Source organism: Sphaerodactylus townsendi, linkage group LG13 (assembly GCF_021028975.2).
Source record: "Sphaerodactylus townsendi isolate TG3544 linkage group LG13, MPM_Stown_v2.3, whole genome shotgun sequence".
Taxonomy (NCBI): Eukaryota; Metazoa; Chordata; class Lepidosauria; order Squamata; family Sphaerodactylidae; genus Sphaerodactylus; species Sphaerodactylus townsendi.
Window position 1 is genome coordinate 49,746,356 of NC_059437.1, and position 23,943 is coordinate 49,770,298.

Sequence of the window (23,943 nt, forward strand, 5' to 3'; positions counted from 1 at the left end):
GCATCGCAACGAACGCCGAAGCAAAAAGCAAGCGAGGAAAAACCCAACATTTGTTACCATTTATCCCAGCAGCTGCATCAGCATGATAAGAGCATCTTAACCCCTTCCTTGTAGGACATGCTCAGCAGAAAATACTAACGTTTCTGTAACTTCGGAGGGGAAGGTCAGATCTGAAGACAGTAATAAAATGCCACTTCCAGATAAAAAAGCAGACCCATGAATTCATTCCCCATAATCATGGATCAACACGTAGTCGACACGTAACAATACTGACCAAGTTTCATTATTATCATTAAGTGATCACAGGAAGGTATTGCTCTACATCAGCCATTCTCAACCAGGGTTCCCTGGTACCCTGGGGGTGCCGTGAGCATGTCCCAGGGGTACCGCAGTAACACTACCGCCCCCCCTCATTTTTGTGGTGTCTCCTACCGGCACCAGCAAGGACATGGAGCTGGTCCATGGGGCAGGGCCTGCCACAAGGTCAGCAGCCACCCCCCCCCCCAGGTGCTTCCCTTCACCCTGGGAGGGGAAGGTGGGGGTGTGGCAAGCAGGGGCAATGGGAGGGGAAGGTGGAGGGTGGCGGCAGGGGTACCGTGAGATATGAAGAGTGAGGTCAAGAGTACCCTGACCTCGAAAAGGTTGGGAAACACTGCTGTACATGATTATTATTACATCTCCTGACTTCAGAGATTGGTTCCCCTAACGAAAATGGAAGCTGAGGGGGGTGACCTCGGTGGCATTATATCCCAGAATGTCCCCCCCCCAAATCTCCATGCAGAAATTTCCAGGAGCTTCCCAACCTAGATCTGGCAACCCGACTCCCCCCAACCCCAAGTCAGGGGCTGAGGGAACTTGGCAACCATAGTTGATGATACAACTCCCCTTCGGTCCCCGCTTCACCATTTTTTTTGCTAACCCTGAGGCAACTTTACTGGGATGCCCAATGCTCCTGAGTGTTCCTCCACTATTTCCCCTTCCCATTTCAGATTTGAATCTGGGAATTCCAGGTTTGAATCCCCACTCTGCCATGGAAGTTTGGTGGGTGATTTAGGGCTTGTCACACAGTCTCGGGATATTCACAGGGTGGTTGTAGGACAAAATGGCGGAGGGGAGAACAAGGTAAACCACTTTGGGCCTTTGTTGGGGAGAAAGGCGGGGTATACAGCAAATAAGCACATAATGAATAAAGGCTGATTACCCATGGCTGGCTCTCTCCATCCTTGCCCTCTCCTGTGCAAAAGTCACGTCAGCAGTGCTCTCAGTTTCTGTGGGGAAAGCAAGAAGCGTGGGGGCCGGACACCTGCATGGGGGCCGGACACCTGCACCTCAGTGGATTTCACCTCAAAGGGTAATTTTCCGGATCCAGCATCAGTAGGGCTCCCAGTTCCAGCTTAGGGAATCCTTGAGAGATATGGGGGCAGAGTTGAGGTCAAGAGGAAACTGGGTGGCTGTTCATCGGGAATATTATTATGTCACAGTCTTTCCTCCCAAGTCCTGTTTTCTCCCTGGGAGCTAATCTCTGTAGTTTAGAGATCCGTTTTGGGAAAAGTGGGCTGTTGAACCTGACGAAACTGGCGGCAGGCAGAGTTAAGCGCCCACTGCCCTCGGCTGCTTCCAACCTTCCTTCTCATCTCCTTCGCCTCCTCCCATGTTTTTTAAACCGGATGCTGCCACCTTTAAATGAAATGACGCCATAAAGCTTTAATCATAATCGTTAAGCCTATGTTGCAAGCCTCCATAAAATATTTATTCTCTGCCCAATGCCAGCCACCTTCTCCAAAGGCTAGCTAGCTTGTGGAAAACCCATTTTACAGAGTTTTAAAACAGTTTATTGGTCCTGTTTATCTCTCCATCTATAAATCCCAAGTGCTTCGGCATCATGGATGTGATAGAACTCGGGGAGGGGAGGGCGTAAAAAATTCAGACAAGAAGCTGTCCAAGTGTTACTGTAAACTTTTTTTGTTTCAACCACATAATGGTGCTTCATACTCCACAATGGCTATAAAAAAAGGGATAGGCTATGTTATCTCCCGGTTGACTAATGGCTGCTGATGGAGCTGCCCTGCATGAATTTCTCTAAACCACATACATCACATTTCAGCACATGCAGGTGAACAAGCCCTCGATGAGCCATCTGACCCGCTTACAGTGCACTCAGGCCAATAGTGATGACTTACGGTGCACTCAGGCCAATAGTGATGACTCACGTGCTCCAGGAGCAAATGACTGCCAATAAAGTCTTGGGGAAGTGTAGACAACTGGGGAAAGGAATGGCAAACCAACTCATAAACAAAGTCTGCCTGGTAAATATCATGATGCGACATCACCCCACAGGTCAGTAATGACCCAGGGCTTATACACTATGGTTGCAGCACCCCCTGGCCATGAATTTTTTATTTTTTTTATTTTTTAATAAAATGCTGCTCTTCCACTTGGAAAGATCCTCAGGGTAGCTTCCAAGCATTTTAAATATAATTGCCCCATAACAACAAAGAATGAAAGCAAGTGTCAATACGCATAACAACAAAGAATGAAAGCAAGTGTCAATAAGCATAGCAACAAAGAATGAAAGCAAGTGTCAATACACATAACAACAAAGAATGAAAGCAAGTGTCAATACGCAAGGGCGTACCGCCCAGGGAGACATATGGGGTTAAATATCCCCAGGCTGTGGCCATTTAGTCATGTGGAGGGTGGAAAATCGCCCACACACACACCCCTCCTTCCCCCCGGGTCCATGCACTGACTTCAAGACCTGGTGCAAAAAAAAATTGTTTTGTCGTGGTGGGGGAGGATGACCGCCCATACTGGGGGTGGGGCGGAAAACTCAGATTTTGCACCGGGCTACATTTTCCCTAGATATGCCTCTGTCAATACCAATTCAATATGCAGCAGAAGCACAAAAGTCATCCAACATTAAACACAAAGGCCCGTTCTGCAAAAGTAACACAAACGGGTTAAATGAACCAGGGTCGTCTGGTGGGTGGGTGCAGGGGCCATCTGGGATCCCAGTATCAGGATGCAGCATGGTTCGCACAGGAAACACTGTGTTTCACTGTGAACAGTGCATCTAAGAAGCCCCTCATTCAAGAATTCCCCCCACTCGCTTACCGGCATAAAATGGCGGCCACCTAGAGAATCCACTCTAATGACCTTCTCCTGGAAAATTCACCATAATGGTGGACGGAAGTGTGTGTGTATGTGGGGGGGATAGAATGCTTTTGCTTGCTGTATTTCCCCTCAGGCAAGCAGGAAGTGTCTGAAACACGGGCTAAAAGGGAAAAGTAGCTAATTTAGTGACTTTCATTTAACCCGGGTTCAGCCAAATATAATAGGGTTAGAAGCATTTTGGGGGCAAGTTCTGTGGGAACCTCTCCTCCATAATGCTTTTTTCACACCCCTGAACCTGTTATATTTGGCCGTGCGGACTCGCCCAATGAGTGCCACTTTAAAGATTAACAAATGTATTAGGGCGTAAGCTTTTGGTGAGCTGAAGCCCACTTTGAACAGAGTCGTTTCAGTTCAGTTGGCAGAATTGTGACAGACAGGCTTGCAAATAGAAGGAAGGACTGCAAAGAAAAGGGAGAGGAATTTATGACCGAGAAAGGCCAGAAGGCGCGGTATTCCAAGACACAGGTGCGTTGAGTAATTGCATTGCAGAGCACAGCTGAAAATAAAATTTGGACAAAAACGTCAGCTCTTCAGTCCGGGTGGCTGCGGGTTGCTTAACAATTGAGGAACTGGTGAAGTAAAATGAATAGAAGTATGTTGGCTTTCTGTAATGAGCTAGTCAGAGGTCTGCAATCTGCGGCTCTCCAGATATTCATGGACTACGATTCTCATCAGCCCCTGCCAATTGGCCATGCTGGCAGGGGCTGATGGGATTTGTAGTCCATGAACATCTGGAGAGCTGCAGGTTGTAGACCCCTGAGCTAGCTACTCCTGATTTAATTTAAGTTTGAGAGATCGTTTGCCCATAGCTGAGAGATCCCCAGGTTTCCATTTTGTATCAATACCAATCTGAATTTTTGTTAGCTGCTCTGATCCTGTTCGCTAGGGCACAGGATACAGATTTGAAAGATGTCCGGGGAAGCTGAAACGTGCCTACACACATATTTCTGAGTGTTTCCAGTTTTAATTCTGATGTGTACCCATTTATTCTTGTGTACAGAGATGGTCCAATCATGGCAAAAAAAATGCCAAAGAGTGTGTTAAACAAGCCGTATCGCTCTTGTGGCACCTCATGGTGGAGTCAACAATGCCCCAACCCCAGATCCTCTCATACCATGTAATAATAATTTGTGTTCAAAGCAGTTTAAGCAAAAAAAAAAAATTAAACAATGGCCAGAACCAACCACACAGTTCGGAAGACTTAGGGCCATGGTGGTGAACCTTTGGCACTCCAGATGTTATGGACTACAATTCCCATCAGTCCACAACATCTGGAGTGCCAAAGGTTTGCCACCACTGACTTAGGGCCTCTATGTTTCCTTAGGAGGAGGTGAAAATTTTTACAGGTTTCATCTTCCAGAGATGCCAGCCCTTGACTCACAATCCCTGCAAGCATTGGGTGCCTAAACGTTTTTGAAATCACTTCTTGTTTTATAACAGCAGGTAGCATCATGACTCTCCAGGAATTTCAAAAACTGAAAAAACTGGTTGGCAATCCTAGCGCCAGGAGTTACCCTGGGCCCCCAGAAAGAGATTCTCTCTTCAGCCTCCAACCATCCCCCCGCATTTCTGATAGACAAGCATGTAGATAATATCTTTAAAAAAACACACAAAATGAAGAAGGAAGGAAAGAGCTGCAGTATTGAAATGCCGCAGCTGGAAGAGAAATCTGTGGAAATCGTGCCTGCTGCGTGTGCAAGGACACCTTTGGAACCGACCCAGTGTTGACATAACCCGACAGAAATTCTGGGTTGTTTTTTCCCCCCTTAATCCATAATGCACATATCAAACATCCACCACCTCTTTTAGCTGTGTTTAACTATCCTGGCATCACAACAGCAACTTCAGATGTTTGGAATTACCCAAACAATTCTGCAGCAGCAAGCGTTGGCACTGGAAATGTGGGACGACGTGTTCGTTGCCGTTGCCCTTTTAATTCACTTCCCCGCTGCCCTTTGAGGTGAAAAGGAACCGCACGTAAACTGAAATAAAAACCACGGCCCCTTGCGCTGCAAATTTATCCTATCATTCCCACTCGAAGAAATGAAACAGAAACACACACCCCCAAGCTAGTCTGCAAATGGTTTCTCTGGGAGAAAACACAAAATAGATAAGTTAATATCGTTCACTGGCCAACGTGGAGAAGCAACAAACAAAAAGGAGAGCGTTGAAGAAATATCTTTTGGCAACTTCTGCGTTCATATGCAGCCATTCTGCTTGCGCAGTGTAGTGTAGTGGTTAAGAGTGGTAAATTATTATCTGAAGAACTGGGTTTGATTGAAGAATCTGAAGAATTGGAGGTTCAGCAGCAGCTAAAAATCAGGTTTAAGCATGTTAAAAAAGCTTTAAATATAATTGTATGTACACATTAAATAATATATGTTATTTTAAAAAATGAAAGTCAGAAACAGAAGTCTCTGTTAGCTAATTAAAAGGAGACATGAGTAGGCATGGGACCGACAACCATGGTTAGTGCTAACCGTGGCATGGTCCTTTAACCCTGGTTAAGATCCCAAAAGTACACTGCCCCTTTAGAGCTTCTGTAGGAAGACATTAGCCCTTTACAGATGTCCTAAATAGGTAAAATTGTGTTTGAGTTTTGGGTCATATGCAAGATCACAGTGGCACTCAGCCTCAGTCTCTTCATAAAGACTGAGCATGTGTTTATGGACAGACATACCAGTGTAGTATAGTAGGTTAAGAGTGAGTAGACTCTAATCTGAAGAACTGGGTTTGATTCCCCACTTCTCCATATGAGTGATGGACTCTTATCGGGTGATCTGGATTTGTTTCCCAGCTCCTCCACATGAAGAAGAAGAAGAGTTTGGATTTATATCCCCCCTTTCTCTCCTGCAGGAGACTCAAAGGGACTGACAATCTCCTTGCCCTTCCCCCTCACAACAAACACCCTGTGAGGTAGGTGGGGCTGAGAGAGCTCCGAGAAGCTGTGACTAGCCCAAGGTTACCCAGCTGGCGTGTGTGGGAGTGTACAGGCTAATCTGAATTCCCCAGATAAGCCTCCACAGCTCTGGCGGCAGAGCGGGGAATCAAACCCGGTTCCTTCAGATTAGATACACGAGCTCTTAACCTCCTATGCCACTGCTGCTCCTGCAAGGTGGCCTTGGGCTAGCCTGCAAAGTGACCTTGGGCTAGTCACAGTTCTCTCCAAACTCTCTCAGCCCCACCTACCTCACAAGGTATCTGCTGTGGGGAGAGGAAGGGAAAGGAGCTTGTAAGCCCCTTTGAGTCTCCTTACAGAAGAGAAAGGCAGGATATAAATCCAGACTCTTCTTCTCTGAGAACTGTTTCCTTCAGGTCCAGCCAATGAGTTTCCCAGTGGGAACTAGATGTTCATTGTTTAAATTTTGGACTAGATCCATGATTCTTACATGGCAAGCACAAATTATTTCCCTGTTGCCCATTTGCTTGTTTGACAAAGCATCTCTTCCCTAAAGCAAAGAGAAAATACTGGCCTTTTGTAGCCTCATGGGAACCAGAGTTGCTTCCAAAGAACTAAGTAGGTGTCACATTTATGTCTGCCAGGAGCACCCAATCAGAGATAGCTGCCATGGGAGGTTACTTGACTTACAATGGCATGCAATTGCTACCTGCGGTGTCACTTTGTGCATGCACCAGATGTGACATCATCATGTCACCAGCAACGTAGGGACATTTGGGCAAAAACTCTATAGTAAAAATGCCATTTTTGTGGCAGTCATTTTGTGATGGTCTCTCATGGCAGCCATTTTGTGGCAGTGCCTACTCCCCATTCTCAAAAATCACAAAACGCCCCAAGGTTGAGCTGCAGAAGGGCTGGCAGGGATGCATAACAAATGTGATGATGTCAAGTCAGGAAATAAAAAACCTGGAGATGATGGCTGGTAGCTCTAGGAATCACCAGAAACTAGAGTTTCTGGGAAGTTCTAGAACTACCAGTCGCCTCTTCTGGGTTTTCCTTTGATGTGACAGCATTCCGCCCCACAATGCTGACATGTTTTTTGTAACTTTCCCCCACCAAAGGTGAGCAGCAAGCAAATGCTTAGGGCAGGGGATCGCTTGGCATCCCACCCACAGACTCAACAAGACTGGGGTTTCCTGGAGGAGATGAATCGTTGGCCTAACCCTGAAGGGGATTATTTGTGTCCTTAAATGACACAATTTGCATCTCATCATGAACTTCCAGAGAAAACACATCCCTTTATACATTTACAATTTGCTTTTGAGATCTCACGGGATCGAACTAGGGCCATTTCAGCATGGCCACGATGGGGGTTGGGTCGGCGTACATAATGCCGACCCAATCCCCCCGGGACCGTTCGCATGAACAGTCCCGGTTGCGACGGGGAGGACGGCGCAGTATCCCGCACAGGCTGCGCCGTCCCCCAAACGCCTCACCATGTCCTCTGGCCTCCGGCGCATCGCACAGGCCAGGGGACACGCCCCCCCCCCTGCCCTGCACGACAGCTCAGAAGTCGCAGGGCAGGGTGTGTGTTCCCTGGCCTGTGCAACGCGCCGGAGGCTGGAGGACACGGTGAGGCATTTGAGAAAGGGAAGGGGGAATGGCGCCTTCCAGCCGCTGCCGTTCGCACAGCGCCGCTGTTTCCCAAAAACCTCGCTGGGGAAGCGATGTCGGGAAACAGCGGCTTTGCGCCACTGGGGAGGAGCGAGGGCAGTGCGGCTGCGATGCAGCTGCACCCCCCATGCGAACAGCTCCCTGGGGACGGCGTTTTTGCCATCCCCAGGGCGCTATTTATGGCCCGTGTGGAAAGGGCCTAGGCCAGGCTACCCAGTTTGGCACTAAATGTGTGATATTAAAGAAAAGAAGCTGTGAACATTTGCTTCTCCCTTGGTTCCTACTACTCTGAGCCTCCGTGGTATATTGAGATAGTAAATGCAAATTCAGCTAATCTGCATAGTGTATTATAGCAGAAAGGGGTGTGGTGGGGGGGTTGCTTCTTTGTTTTTAATCAACATAGAATTCTCATTCCTTTTCTCATAATGACCATCGCAGCACTTCTAGACCCTCCGTTGAGATTTGCAAGATTTGTCGAGATCTTCAAAGCGAATTACCAAAGCATATGCGTGGCTCCATCTTTTCCGTGTCCGTCGCCTCTCTAGGCATTGCTGTCCTGCCTAGTGCAAGAGAGAATGTCCGCCTTCAAGCTGATACCCCCCCCCAACCCGGAATCGAGGAGCAAAGCTAATTTGAGGCTGCACACGGTGCATCCAAATGAGGATCGGCTAGGGGAGAACAGCAGCCCCTTTTCCATTATTCAAATATGTTAGGCTAGCAGCAAACATAAGTAGCGAGCACTGCTGGGGACAGCAGCTAATTAAAACGTAACACATTGCAAGATGCCACAGAATCCCCAGTACAGGACCACGGGATTTCCAAGCCACATTTTAGAGCTTCTCTGTCAAGCTAGCAGGACATTCCCTCTCTTCCTAAATTATCTCTAGTCCTCATTTGGATACCAGTGGTGGGATCCAAAATTTTAGTAACAGGTTCCCATGGTGGTGGGATTCAAACAGTGGCGTAGCACCAATGGGGCTGGGCGGGGCATTCCGGGAGTGTGGCCGGGCATTTCGGGGGCGGGGCATTAATAATTTCTCTGTTACTGTAAAAAAACTCTTTCCTTATTTCCAGCTGGTATCTTCCTGTCCATAATTTAAACTCATTATAGCAAGTCCTATCGTCTACTGCCAACAGAAACAACTACTTCTCCTCTAACTGACTGCCTGTCAAATACTTAATACTTTCAAATACTTAATTTTGTTTCTAGAAATCAAAAGAAGGATTACTTTCCTTAAACAAGGAACTTTACCATATTTCTAAAACATGTTTTTAAAACAGCCCAACAGGGAGAATTATCCCGTTTTCTACCTTCGCTAACCAGCCACATAGGAAACAACTGGACTTTATGATTTTTGGACCTAGTGGAATTTCTAACAGAAAAGCAGACCCAATTAGTAACCCCCTCTTGGCACACACAAATAATTAGTAACCCACTCTTGGGAACTGGTGAGAACCTGCTGGATCCCACCTCTGGATATGGCATATGCATCTGTTCCTTTTGTGCTCCCAAGTTGGGCTTTTACGCTATCTGCTTGTATTTGTTTTTAAAACATATGTATGATGTTTTATATATTTGTGGTGTTTATTGTGTTTATTACATATGTTATTGTGAGCCACCTTATGTCTTTGGAGATATGGCAGGATGCAAATCCAAAATAAATAAATAAACATGACAGCGGAGCCAAGCTTTGCAACACAACTGAAAGATGGTTGCATCGAAACACTAGCAAGTGTGACGGGCAACAGGCTAAGATCCAGGTCACACTACAACACCTAATGTGCCGAAACTCATTGCTGTAGGATACAGTATTTATCATGTAGCTGCCTGTTAGCCACTGGCTTGAACGACTTTAAAAAGGGATTAGATGAAGTCATGGAGGCTATTAGCCCTAGGGTTACCAGACTCCATGAGGAGGAGGGATCTGGAAATCTCCCAGAATCAGTTTCCCCTGAAGGAAATGGCTGCTTTGGAGGGTAGACACGGCCCTCCAGATGTTATGGACTACAGTTCCCATCATCCCCTGCCAGCATCATGCTGGCAGGGGATGATGGGAATTGTAGTCCATAACATCTGGAGGGCCGCAGGTTTGACACTTGTTATGGACCATCTTTTTCAGCCTCCAGGGGAGGACGGACAGAGGGGAAAGCGGAAAGGTTTACTTTTGCCATCAGTTTTAATTTATAAATGTGTGCTTAGTATTGTATTAGATTGATTTTAACTGTTTTATGGGAATGTCGTAGTTATAACGTTTTATTGATTGCTAGTTTTGATGTTGTGACCCGCCCTACGCCCTGCGGGGAAAGGGCGGGCTATAAATTAAATAAACAATAAAATAATAACTAATAACATCCCTTCCCCCATCAAATTCACAGTGACAGGTCGCCATCTTGAAGAAAAAGTCAAGATCTGACTGCACCTCTCTCATATTGCAACTAATTTGGCCCTGTGATTTGTTTAAAGTGTTCGTGAGAGATGCACACGCAACCAAATTCCACACACAAGCTCTCAAGCCGGCGGAGTCATCGTTATTCTTTGGAATTCAGTATCGGTTATCAAGCTATGGGTTTGTTGCCCTTAAAGTAGGTCAACAACAATTTTTAAAAAAATCTTTTGTTTTGCAGCACAATAGGAAAAGATGACCAAGCTGAAAAGGGTGTTAACTGCATTTGTGGCCTATCAGCAGCAACACAAAAGCAGCAAACAGATATAATTGAGGAGGACAGCAACCCCATGATGCCGAAGAGGAAGGCATGCTGAACAAATCTGCAGAAAATGTGCTTTGTATCCAGGGGATTCATTTCGCTGGCAGCAATGCTTTCCCCCAACCCAAGAAGCCTTCCGCTTAGATTGAAACTCCTGCTACAAATGACATTTCCTTGCAGCAGGGGAAGAAATGGATGGGTGGAACCCAACCTCACGTTTAACCCTCATTTGTTTGTCTACTGCATTTGTATCTCACTCGGTAGCAGAGCAGGCATTTCCCTTTATGACTGTTGAATGGTGTGCCTCATCTCAGATGTTCCTTACTATTATACATATATACCTCTTCCAAAAACTAAGTAGCATGTCATTCTGCCTCAAAATGAGCTTATTCTCTTTTAAATGTTTAAATTTGCATATGATTAATCAACATTTTTTAAAGAACGGGCCACCCTAAAATAAGTACAGAGATGCTTGCATATGCAAGTCATCAAGTGGATTTATTTATTTATTTTTATTAGATTTTTATACCGCCCTATCCCCGAGGGGCTCCGGGCGGTGTACAACAATAAACGTAATAAAATGGCAAAATCTTTAAAAGCTGCGATAAAACAGTAAAAGCTAGATCTCATATAAATACAGTACAATAAAATACAATAAAAATACAATAATAAATATAATACAATAAAAATACAATAATAAATATAAATGGCATCCAGCTGCTCCGTATTTGAAATCCTCTCCCCAAGAGGGAGGAATGGCAGGTCCCAGATGTAGAGGGCCATGAGGCAGAGGGCCGTGAAAGGGGGAGGCACCATCAGCGGCCGGTTCCTCCAAAGGCCCGGCGGAACAGCTCCGTCTTACAGGCCCTGCGGAACTCACCAAGGTCTCTAAGGTCTCTAAGACCTTGGTAAGGTCTCTAATTTAAGAAATATTCATTTACTTTGCTTCCAAAAGTACATTACCTTGTTACCCAATTTTAAAGACAAGTATTGAGAAACAAAAATAATGCAGGAGATACACCCTCGGGGAAGACACCATACAAGAATTTTGCTTGGGGATCAGTAAAAATAGCCCTTTCTTTATTGAGTTGTAATTTTGTCCGTAGTTTGTTTTGTGCTTTCTACTGCTGTTTGGAACAGTTGCAGGCTTTTACACGCATATTTATACACGATACAAACTTACTGCAGCACAAATAACCACGAAAACATGTTTTGCAAGAAAGATTCAATGTAAAAAAAAATGGAGCGGCATTTTTTTTTAAATCACCAATTCAGTTCACATGAGAAAAAGTGAAATGGAAATAGAAGTTTCCGATTTAAATGGCAATGGTGAAAAATTCTGAATTATTCCCCACCCATACTTACATATTAGAAAGGACACTTTTAAACATCATACACCACCCTGTATCCAGGATGGAATGACAGAACACTGATTCAAGGATGGCTAAGAATGCAGATGAATGTGGTGACTGCATTTAGGTGGATTTAGAGCACCACCATGTGGCTCTTCACATGATGTGTATATTCTTCTTTGAAACGCTATCCCAAGAATGATTCTGGAGGGCTAGCCATGGGTGATGCCTTACAGGCCAAATATAATGGGTTCAGGGGTGTGAAACAAGCATTATGGGGGAGAGGTTCCTGCAGAACCCGCCCCCCCAAAGGCTTTTAACTGGTTATATTTGGCAGAACCCAGGTTAAATGAAAGTCACGAAACTAGCGACTTTCCCTCTCCAACCCGGGTTTCAGACATTTCTCCCTTACCGGTGTGAACTATGGCAAGCAAAAAGCATTCTATGCACACACCCCTTCCATCCACCATTATGATGTTTTCTGCAGGCAGCTGCCACCAGAATGAATTCTCTAGGTGGCTGCCATTTTTTTCCCTATAAGTGTGTGTGTGTGTGGGGGGGGATTCTCTGGTAGGGGCATTCTTGTGTGTGGGGGTTCTCAGGTGCATGGATTGCACTGAAGATGCCAGCCAGATACTGGTGAAAACGTCAGGAGAAACTACTACTGGAACACGGCCATACAACCCGGAAACCCCTAGTGATTCCAGCTGTGAAAGCTTCAACAAAACCCTACATGTGCTTATGATATAAAAGGTTGCAGATATTCAATGTTAAAAACTGTTCAGTATTATTGTATGTGTATACAGTGGCTCTTTTCATTGAAATTCTAGATATGGCTCTTCTGGAGTCATAAAATGGGTACCACCATCATAGTTCACATTGACTTAAGACTTAGTTCCACCTGTGCAACTGGGCACATCGGAGAACAAGCATTCTCCAACTATTACAGCCGGCTGCAATGAGTTCAACTTCATCCCATAAGACGTGAGCCTCATTTAAGTCTTCTTTGAAGGCCTGGCATCATGTCTTTCAACCTCGCTTTTACTTCCCTCCAGATGGTACCCATCGCATTGCGGTCTTCGGGTGACGGTGACCTGATAGGCGTAGGATGTGCCCAGCAAGATTGCCCTGTCGCAATATCCTGCAGCCTCCATATACCACTTCTGCACAGGATTTCTTCATTTGCAATGTGGTCACGGCAAGTCCACACCAACCACATTTCATTTTGAATTTGTATGTGGAAGTTTGAAAACCTTTTGCAGCAACCACATCGCTGATTTTAGAGCAGTAACTCCATTTATATAGCAATCCTTACTTGCACAGTGACGACTAAATTCCTTCCACCTTCAGAATTAAAGGCAGGTGGATACATAAAAGAACGTGCTCCGGTCAATATTCACTAGCAAGTTTTCACTTAGGACTATGTTTTAACACTTCTCTCAGGTTGAACAAACCATAGCATTCTGGAACAATGTACCCCATTTGCTCAATATCATTACCTAAGAAATGCGAATCAAAATTTAACAAAGGAATATGCCTACACCAAAAAGCTGTTTTGACACTAACCATCAAAAGCTTTCTAGGAAGCACTTCGAAGAACCTCCCCACACATCTTAATTTGTAGCCTTGAAATGACAAATCAAATGTACTAGATTTTCTTCTCAGTCACTTCTCTTCCCACGATCTATCAATTGAAGACCACTGCTGTAATGGAGGAATTACCTCTGGGATGTCTCCCCCCACCGTCCAAAAATTCAAAAAGGCGCTCCAATATATTAGGGCCCACGCAGGAAATTTCATCAAACTCGCGGCCCTCCAGATGTTATGGACTACAGTTCCCAACATCTCCTGCATGATGCTGTCAGGGGATGATAGGAACTGTAGTCCATAACATCTGGAGGCCTGCGAGTTAGACACCTGTGATTTAGAGGTTAGATTTATACCTTGTGCACTTCTCCCGTCAGTGTATCTAATTGGTAAAGATGCCAGCAAGTACTGTTTTTGCCTGACACTTGAAATGTTTATATCTCATCTCAGACTGCACTTACCTAGTTTTCTTAACTTGCTTCTAAAACAGCATTACTGATCAAGACTTGCAAGACCACTGGAATTGAGGAGTTAATTTAGCTTAATTCCAAACTCATTTATTTCAAAAACTGTATTTCACTAGATCAAATTAAACAGAACGTAATATTTTACCCACTGACTGAAAGCAACACTGGAATTCAGTGCTAAAACAGCACAAAAGTGATTATATTTGAACACAGAAATTGATTGAAATTGCCTTACTTTCATGTGAAACTAGTGCATGCCTAGTATCTTGAGACATAGAGTGATCAATTATTAAGGTTGGATCTTCTTGAATGTATTAAATCTTGGCAACCTTTAAGTAAATATAGCAAGTGTAGTATGCAATGGTGGTGATCAGCAGAAACAGTAAAATGTGGTACACAGAGTACCACATTGAGGCATTTTTGATAAAATATGCACTTAGAAAACATTGCATAGATGGGACTGGAATGCTTCCCAAACTGTTTTCTTAATAGCACAGCACTTCCAGTGTCAATTTTTCTGGTACAGTGGTTAGCCAATTGTAATGCCCATTTAAGTCCTTGTTCCATCATATCACAGCATTTTAGGCTAAATGAAAACCATTATCTCCCTGATTTTATTTGAACGCACCAACCAATGTTAAATTGCAGTTTAATTTTTATTCTTTGTACCTTTATTGTGGACCAAGTAACATGGTAAATTTAAGGACAAAGGAAGGAGGCACACGTGGGAAGTAACTGCTGAGACAAGCAATACACACTGGGATCCACACCCCACCCCCCCAAAGGCCCCAGTCACCCATCAAGCTTCAGCCATGCACTTTGAGTTTCTTTCTTGATTTGTGTAAATGCATGAAGCGTATTCTGATAGCCAGCATGACAAGAGTTCACAAAGCACCTTATATCTCATTTCCTGCTAATAGTTTGCTAGGCCACATTACTTTTTAGCCCTCAAAGTAGTAATCTCACCTATTTGGCTCTGTAACTCAAGAATGTTCCTTTAACATCAGATATGGAGTTGTTACTCTGTTGTAAACGTACATGCAGTTTGAAAGGAAAGCGGTCTGCTGAACTGAGACAATACTATGCTTGCTGAAGTGCAATGTCTGCTCAAATGCAGGGCCCACAAAGCAGAACTGGCTTTTGAGATCACAAGCAGAGGATGCCAAAGCTTCCTTTCAACCAAAGTCTTGCACCACTGCAAACTATACATGAGAGTTCGCAGGAACGGTATGGTGGAATATTTAAATAGAAGAATATTTATATAGGACACTTTTTGACCTGGCTGACTATCTCAGTAAGAACAAGGCCTGGCTCTGTGACTAATCACAACAACCCCTTCAATATACTTTTACTGGCCTAGATTAAAGTACTGAAACTTAAATTAAAAAGCGTTAGACCAGGAGTGTCAAACTCATTTGTTACGAGGGCTGGATATGAGAGAACTGTTACTTGGATATGACATAGATGTGACTCAGCTGGCCCCAGAAGGGAACTGGTGAGCCTGTAGCAGGGGTGGCTGCCTTGAGAGGGCTTATCAGGCTCATGAGTGAGCTGAGGCACCCCCCCCCCCTTGCTCCCAAGCAGGCCTGATGGTAGTTAGGCCCCTCCAGGAGGCACATCTGGCCCCCATGCTGCATGTTTGACACCCCCCGCGACAGGAAGTTGACTTGTCAGAAACCCTTAAAAACAAAAGCTTTTCAAATTTACACCAAGTTCTAAATTAAACAGACCACACTCTTACAAACCTGAAATAATTAAGTCTTAATTCATAACAATTCACTTGCTTGGATAGTTTTAATACAACTTTATTATGATCTAAACAAAAAGGAATGGGAATGACAGTAACAAACAAGATTTACCACTGAATACTGTGATGTGACTGCAGCAGTCAGATGTGAAAACTCAAATAGGGAGTAAATTGCAGTCCAAAACAGCTAAATATGCAGGTCCAAAATGAAGGGTTGTTTTTTTTTAACTGCCACATTCACTCCAAAGCCCATTCTCTCATTCAGCATCCCAAAGATTAAAGCACATGTTCTGCTCAGCTAGAATAATAAAGTGGCAAACACGCTGCACCACTGACATCACAGGACAGTTGCCTATAAAACTAGACTTCTGACGCTGGGCTCCAGCTTCACTCCCTCACAGGTCGTCGTCCTCATCTGGCAGTGCAGTGGTCTGAGCAATCTGCAAGAGGCAAAGAGACGTTCAGCACCAGCCCAAATCCTGGGTCACAATGTAGATCTCTTAGGTCGGGAACCATTTACCTGTAGGTCTTGCTCATACTGTGCTGCCAGTGCTGGATCCATAACGACCTCTGGTGGTGCAAGGGCAGGCATCGCAACAAATTCCAGGTTGGGGTCTCCAATTAGCTTTCTGGCCAGCCAAAGAAAGGGCTTCTCAAAGTTGTAGTTGCTCTTGGCTGAAATATCGTAGTACTAAAAAAATGTAAAGGGACAGAGTGATTGTTATTGCTGTATGTATATAGAATAAGTGTTGTCACACACAGGAATTTGTCAAATGTATATTACCTTTAGGTAGAGTACATACACACAGGGAGAAAAACATGTAAACGGTGCACCAAAAGGTTATGAAGTATAACAGATGCAGCCCAACATTGTTGTGCAAATCTAGTTTATGTAAAGTAAGAATAGTGAACAAGTTTGTATATATCCAAAGCTTTGCAAATAAATGTCAGGCTGTATCTCCTATATGGCCTTGACTCTATTGTTTATTTTTTTTCTTCTGTACACCCTGTAGATTGACAAACAGGATAAACAGCGTCGGAATCATGAAACAGAGTTGTAGCCCAAAAAACTTATGCCACAACAGATCTTGTCGTTAGGGTGTCAAAGATCTTTAAAAATACTTAATGACAGATAACTTGCTCCCAGAATAAAGTTTATACTGACTTTCATTGCACATTTCCTTTTAAATTGTCTTGAATTCCCTGTCAGATAAAAGAACCCTAATAACTTTTAATACAACCAGAAAAGCTTCCAGAAAGAGCTACAAATACAGACATCAAGTTTGAGTTAGCATCTTTCTTCTTTTTAACACAAATCACACAATACATTAAAACAAAGCTTATTAATATATAACAGGACAGGGTTTTGTACGTTGTTGCTAAGGAACGTTTTGCAATCCAATATTAGATATAATCTACGGAAAATAAGACCCTCTTAAAACAAGAGACCATTCCACCCTGCTATTTTATATGTGCTCTCTATTAAATACAATTATTTTATTACCTGCAAATTCTTCTTCCTGTGAAAGACAATTGATTTTGCTTTGACTTTCCTGTCCTTGATGTCCACTTTGTTGCCACACAACACTATAGGGATGTTCTCACAAACTCGTACCAAATCTCTATGCCAATTAGGTACATTTTTGTATGTAACTCTTGATGTTACATCAAACATTATGATGGCACACTGAGCTGAAAGATGAAATAGATATTGTTAGCAGCTATAAAACACAACTGTGAGCTTCTGACCAATTACAATTATGGCTAGAGTTCTTCTGCAAAAAGAGAAACCAGGCCATGCCAATTAGCTAGGTATTCTGTCTTAAAACCAAAACATTTGTTACTTGGGCACCTGTCCCAAAGACATAAACCTTACATAATAATTTCTGAACTATGTCACAAGTGAAGTTTCAAACCCTGTGCTGGATACACCAACCTGCCTTCTTGTTTTTGCAAGCAGTCAGCCCATCAAAGCAAGTTTTCATTCTACTTCACTCACCTTGGATATAATAGCCATCTCTGAGACCTCCAAATTTCTCTTGCCCAGCTGTGTCCCATACATTGAATTTAATAGGACCTCTGTTAGTATGGAATACCAGAGGATGGACTTCAACACCCAAGGTAGCTACAAACAAGGATTATGAACACAGAGTTAGGATAATGCATGTAATAGGCACGTGGACACATTAGACAAGCCAAGAATATTTTAACTGGACCACCAAGCAACAAGGAAGTGACCAGTATAGCTGCAGCTACTGAGCCTGGCTTTGCAAAGGACTGGGTCTCTACACACCACTAGCAGCTTCTGGACTGCTTTGCTAACCTGCCTACAAAAGATGTACAAAGGAATGTCTCGGGGACTTTTTTCTATTGCCAGCAACCATTCCTTATCCTAACAACAATCACACAACAGATACAATAGCCAGCCAAGTTAATGTAATACTGCAATTAAGGAATTAACTATTGATAACAATTGTGAAAACATACAACATACCTACATACTTCTTCTCAAATTCACCAGTCAAGTGACGTTTTACAAATGTTGTTTTCCCAGTACCACCATCGCCAACCAGAACAAGCTGTTGAAAGACATTTTCAATTTATATGCTACTTTTGCTATAAAAGTACACAGTACACTTTCAAACTATCTTATGGAGAAATTAAAAACAGAGAAATTTAAGACAAACAAGTTCCATCACAAGAAAACAAACTATATTACAATCACATATTATAGCTCAGTATAAGGATCACAGTTCATGCCAATTTTCTTCTTATCCCTTACATTTACAGAATGATAATGGACCTATTGCCCTCTCTTAAACTTTCAGTGTTTTATGGGTAACATAGATAAAAAACCTGGCAGCATCTTTCCCTGAATTCCTTGAAGAGTGAGATGAAAGTATGATTAGGTAGCTTGTGGAACAGAACAGATCCAAGGTTCATTAATATATGTAGCCTAGAGCAGTGGTTCCCTTTTTTTTAATCCATGTACCCACAAATTAGCAAGCTCATTACATAATTTGTATACCCCAAAACACTCTAGCATGTACCCCTGGGGTGTACATGTACCCTAGGTTGGGAGCCACTGGGTTAGAGGAATAGTGGAGGGGTACATGTACCCTAGGTTGGGAGCCACTGGGTTAGAGGAATAGTGGAGGGGACTTGGGTGGGGGAATTGGATTAGATGTCCTTTGGGGTCCCTTCCAACTCTGTGTTCCTAAGAAATCCCTTAACATAAATCTCATATCTAAAGCTTAAAAAGGGTGTAAACTTGGCAGTTACTTAAAAACTCAAAGGGCAAGACACCAACAGACCAGACATCTTCAGTGCAAGAGAGCAACGTAACTAATAGTTTTATCACAAGTTTTTTCCAGAAAATGTTGTTTTGTAAGATTCAACTGATGCAATTTTCTCTTTTAATTAATTTTCCAGGAACAACTGCCCAGAAGGTACATTTAGCCACTCAGCATCTAAATTATACAAGTTACACCTCAGATGTGACACAGGATAAACCATCTCTAGTCATAAAAGCAGGTGACTGACTCTGTCAATCTAGTTTTCAGAAAATCTAAGAAACAAGGTATCCGTAAAGCATTTTTTCACACTGCAAATCTGCAGTGTTTATCAGCATTTGTTTTGTTAACTGCTTAACAAATCAAGTAATTTGTCAAACCAATGAAAGCAAATAAATCCTTTTTAAGTGAAGCAAGGAGGTATTTGCATAAGTGCCAGTGTCATATATGTACCAGGACTGCATAAAGGTGAGAAGCTGCTTTTTAGTTATTGACACCAACTTTCTCATATGAAGTTACAATGTTGTACGTATTCACAAATACACAGGAAAAACACCTAAGCATGTTTATCCTGGACTATTTTCTACTGAATCTCAATCCACATACACTTTTAACATTTTGTGGAGAAAATGCAATTTATAAGTTACCAAAAGCTACAAATTTGGTGATGTGACGGCACCCCATGGATCAGTACTGACCCAGGGAATGCACAAGGAACTACCTTTTCCATAATAATCTTCCCAAAATGACCATTTCAGTGACCAAAAAGTACATTCCAAGGATCATTTTATGAGTTAACAACTTCCTGTATCTTCCTCTATCCAAAATATTTGCAACCTAACAGTTCATCCAACAATGGAAAGATTTATCAACTAACGAACCCATGAACCTAGAAAGCTAAGCATCCAGTCCAGAAAGCACTTATATCTGAATAGATTACAATACTATGAAGAAGCAACAAAACTCTACACTTGCAAGTATATACACTTACATGAGAGTTAAGCCTTCCTCCCAAATAAGTATGAATAGGATATAGCTCCAATATGTAAGTCATTAAGTATTACAACAAAGTTGTATTTTCACTTTTCTATGCTGTTTTTCAGTCTTTAGTCCTAAGAGGATCAAGCCAGGAGAGCATTTCCTCAAATTTGCAAACCCTCTCATAGGATCTTAAGATATACTAATGTCAGTGTACTCAAGACACAACTACTTTGGTAGCAGCAATACTTTGCTGCTTTACTTTGCTGCTACAACTACTTTGGTAGCTATACAACTGGAATGTTGTCCCCATCCATGTGGATCTGTGAACTACCAACAAAGCACATATGAGCAAAAAAGGAATTAATTTCCAATTTGGGGTGGGTGGCTGGTTTTTAAATTAGCTTTAAACAACCTTGCTTAGTTTCACTGTGTTCCGCCTGTTTTCATTGTGCCTGTATGGTTGTTTTTTTAAAGAAATGTTTTCACCAGACCACACAAAAAAACAACCACCACAAAAAGAAAAGCTTAAACACCTCTAGCGGGTTCAGACTGGAACAAGAATAATGAGGATAACAAGGGAGAGAAGATCTCGGCACCCATCTGCCTTCCTGCCTGGCGGCTTACCTTAAACTGCACTTGTGGTTCTCCTTGTGGGGCTGCCATGCTGCTGCGTCTGCGAAGAAAGGAAGAGTCATTGAGACGGAAAAAAAAGCGCGATCAACGTGCTCGGCCACACCGTCACCACAAAAAGCGCGTGTCTCATTATTCATCCGGGTCAAAAGGGAAAGGAGGGAGCAGCAAATGGCGGCGGACGCCCAGTTATTCCCCCCCCCCCCCCCGCGCGATGGCTCAGCATAAATTTTTTTTTGGTAAAAAGCCATACTTCTCTTTTAAATTAGCAGTAATGAACAAACAGGAAGCCTTCGTAGCGAAAAGGAGGCGCCCGCCCAGGTAGGCCCTCCACGAGTCGTTATGCCCGCCGCCCCTCCCTTTCCGTCCACCCGACACGCGGCCCATCCATCGCCCCGAGACCCCTCGGCGCTGCCCTTCCTCCACCGCATCGCGCATGCGCTCCACCCGCCCGCCCGCCAGTCTCCCCTTCTCTCCCTCGAGCGCGCCCCTCCCCCACGCCGCGCGCGCCTCTAACGGCCTTGGTTCAACCGCCGCTGCCCGAAGGGGAAGGGAGGGCGGGGGGGAGTGACGCGCCCTTCCTTTCGTTATCTCCCCCCTCCCGTCAGGCAACGGAGAGTCTTTCCCCCCTTCTGGCACTATCGGACCGCGGATTCAAAGCGAGGCCTCCTTTCCCCCCCCCCCTCGCAGCGCGGCCTACCTCCGAGCCGGGCCCGGCCGCCTCCCCGCTCCTCACCTTGCCTCTCCTGGCTTCGCTCTCCTCTTCCCCACGCTCTTGCTCCCCTCTCAGGCGACCGGGCGAAGGAAGATGGCGGAAGCGCGGCCGTTCAAACGCCCCGTGGAAGAAGGCGGTGGAGGGAGGAAAGCGCAGACGCGGCAGCGCGGGCAAAGACGCACAGGCGGGCGGGGAGGAGGAGCCTCCCTCAGTCACATGACCCCGGAAGGGGGGCGTGCCGCCGTGGAACAACGGGCCGCCCACTTTTGGGGCGGGGAGAGTGAGCTATCGCGCGCGCGCGCGCCTTTCCTTGCCGTCTCAACCAACGGCCCGAAGCGCTTCACGGAGGCGCGCACGGGCTGCGGTCCCCGTTGATTGGTTAGATCTCTTGTGACGCAACGGAGATTGGGGAGGGAGGACACGCTTGCGTCCTTTGTCCGTCAACCTTGCCCGCCTAGCCCCTCGCGGTCAGGGGGGCGCGCGCGCGCTCACGACCGCCAATGAGGGTTTTGGCGGGAAAGGCTCGCTTCCTTTTTCTGCCCCGCGCCCTCTTTTAGTCATCAATTACCCCAAGTGGGGGGGGGGGGGCTGCGCCCTCACAGTTTTAATTGATAATAATTATCTTTCGCTGCTTATCAGCTTAGACAAGATAAGCTTACAATTATGTGCCTTAACGTGAGCAGAAGCACCTTTCAAATCATCTTAATAAAGCAAAACAATCCTGCCTTTTCATATGGTGACTTTGATATTTTAGTCAAAACCCATTCTGGTGTAGTTTCATAGTAAGAGCTGTATGGGTATATGCTACATATCTGCTGTATTGTAAAAATATTGAAAATATTTAGGTTATAGTCTGGCTTTCTGACCGCAGATTACGCTCTGAAGCAAGGGAGTAAGTCCTTTATTGGCGTAATTTAGATATTATACGTATAGAACGAAATGTAAAAATTACTATAAATATATTGGACTTTTTTAAAAAGTCCAATATGAATCGTTTTTAAAAAGTCATAGATCAATGTCTGAAGTAGGATGTATGTTTGTCTTTCATTTTGTAACGGGTGTTACAAGTTAAGCTATGGCTAAAGTGACTTCTGGGTCCTTGTCTGGCATCACAAGCTGGAAAAATCTGGCTCTACTTAAGTATTCTTTGGCAGCAATTAATGGTCTTATTAGTCTATTCCGCCAGCCGTGGCGCCGTGGCTGTGATGTCGCTGCCAGAGAAGCTTCCTGGTGGCATGGGGAGGCTTGCAAAGAGAAAATGCCTCCCTGCCACCCAGAAGCCTCAATGGGGCTGTATAGACTTATGCCGCCTTTTTAGGGGCTATATATACTTAAGGTGGCTTAGGTCTAAACCAACCGCCACCAGCATAAGGCGGCGAACAGGTGCAGAGGCACAAGACACTGTCACAGCATCCTGTGCCATGTCTCACTGACGGGAAGGACAGCGGTGGCATGCCGGCTATTTCGCCCCTCCGCTGGGGTAAGAGCCCCAGGGAGGGCAAATCCACTGGGGGCCATTAGTTCATCATAAAGATGACAGTCCAAACAAATGTCCTGCACCGAGTCAGGAATTTGGTCTCCACATAAACAATGTCTTGACATCTAATAAGCAATGTAACAGGATAGAGATTGCAGAAATCTGAACACACTGTCAATATTAACTGACAGGTTATACAAGCAGTAGAAGTTAAATAGGAATACAGTGTATTGAGAACAAAATAATACAGCAACAAATAACACATGCCATATACTGTAGTAAAGTTTAAAAGCTTGTCCCCCTTCTGGAAACATCTCCCGGATCATTCTAATATAACAGCCCTAAAATTGATCTCCTGAACAATTCTATTTTACATTGATTGTGGATAAATATACTGATGCCTATGTTGCTAACGTCACTGCTACAAATGTCAGCCTCTCAGTGAGACTTGGGTTTCCCCCATAATTACAACTTATCTCCATCTACATGGATAAGTTCTCTCGGATAAAATGAATGTTTTTGAGGGTGGCCTGTATTGAACCTCATTGAGGTCTCTGTTCTCCCCAGGTTTTATCCCTAAATCTCCAGGAGTTTCTCAAACTAAGACTGACAATCCTGCCCCCACCCCGCTAGTGACTGGGGGTGGGAGGACCCGGCTACCCTAATCACTGCATTGATAAAACTTCATTGTTTTATCTTCCTAGGGATTAGAGTTACATCTTTATGAAGCCTTTGACCTCCGTGGATTTAGAAGGGGGTAACTTTGCTTTATATATTTACTTGCTTGCTTTATAGCCTGACTTCCTTCTCAGACCCAAGGTGGTTTACAGAATCAAAACAAATTATTCATACAGGATCAGATGTCCAACGCAAAATGACTGGGATTACAGAATTAGAAGATAACGTGAACAATAGACTAAGGCAAGGTATACTATAATGTAGATACTGGAACTGGAAAGGAAGAAGATAATTTCAGTAAAAGCTGGGTAATGCCTAGAATAGACTACAATTCTGTACACTTATAAAAGCAACCTCTTGAGCTGTTTCATTAGACGTCGGGTATAATCCCTTTCTAAAAATGCTCCTCTGAACGTTTCTGTTTTGTGCGTTCTGTGGAATGATCGGAATGTGAGAGCCTGCCTAATCTCCACGGGCAGGCTGTTCTACAGGGTGGAAGCCACCATGGACAACGTGTATGAACACGGGATGCCAGCATCTCTATTGAAAGTGGGAATCCCCCA

General features: G+C 44.2%; 1 protein-coding gene across 3 annotated transcripts; it reads right to left on the reverse strand.

Moving 5' to 3' along the window:
* Window positions 1–15,648: 15,648 nt before the first annotated feature.
* RAN (RAN, member RAS oncogene family) lies at window positions 15,649–21,432 on the reverse strand. 3 transcript variants are annotated; one of them, XM_048514596.1, is made up of 7 exons: window positions 21,211–21,432; window positions 20,505–20,553; window positions 18,101–18,185; window positions 17,606–17,731; window positions 17,111–17,298; window positions 16,127–16,297; window positions 15,649–16,046 (listed from the first exon to the last, which is right to left on the reverse strand). In XM_048514596.1, the coding sequence occupies exons 2-7, from the start codon at window positions 20,541–20,543 to the stop codon at window positions 16,002–16,004; spliced, it is 654 nt and encodes a 217-aa protein (XP_048370553.1). In that variant the 5' UTR covers window positions 20,544–20,553; window positions 21,211–21,432; the 3' UTR covers window positions 15,649–16,001. The 3 variants fall into 3 exon arrangements, with proteins under 3 accessions (XP_048370553.1, XP_048370552.1, XP_048370551.1); XM_048514595.1 differs by having other exon boundaries at window positions 21,247–21,431; XM_048514594.1 differs by lacking the exon at window positions 21,211–21,432 and adding an exon at window positions 20,764–20,925.
* Window positions 21,433–23,943: the final 2,511 nt, after the last annotated feature.

What these genes read in the sequence shown, in the direction of transcription:
- RAN (XM_048514594.1), bottom strand. Translation starts at nt 20,897, where the DNA reads ATGGGCCGCGTGTCGGGTGGACGGAAAGGGAGGGGCGGCGGGCATAAC. An exon ending in ACTGCTAATTTAAAAGAGAA is followed by an intron (nt 20,554 to 20,763) that starts GTATGGCTTTTT and finishes CTTTCTTCGCAG; the next exon opens with ACGCAGCAGCATGGCAGCCC. An exon ending in AGTATGAGCAAGACCTACAG is followed by an intron (nt 16,047 to 16,126) that starts GTAAATGGTTCC and finishes TGCCTCTTGCAG; the next exon opens with ATTGCTCAGACCACTGCACT.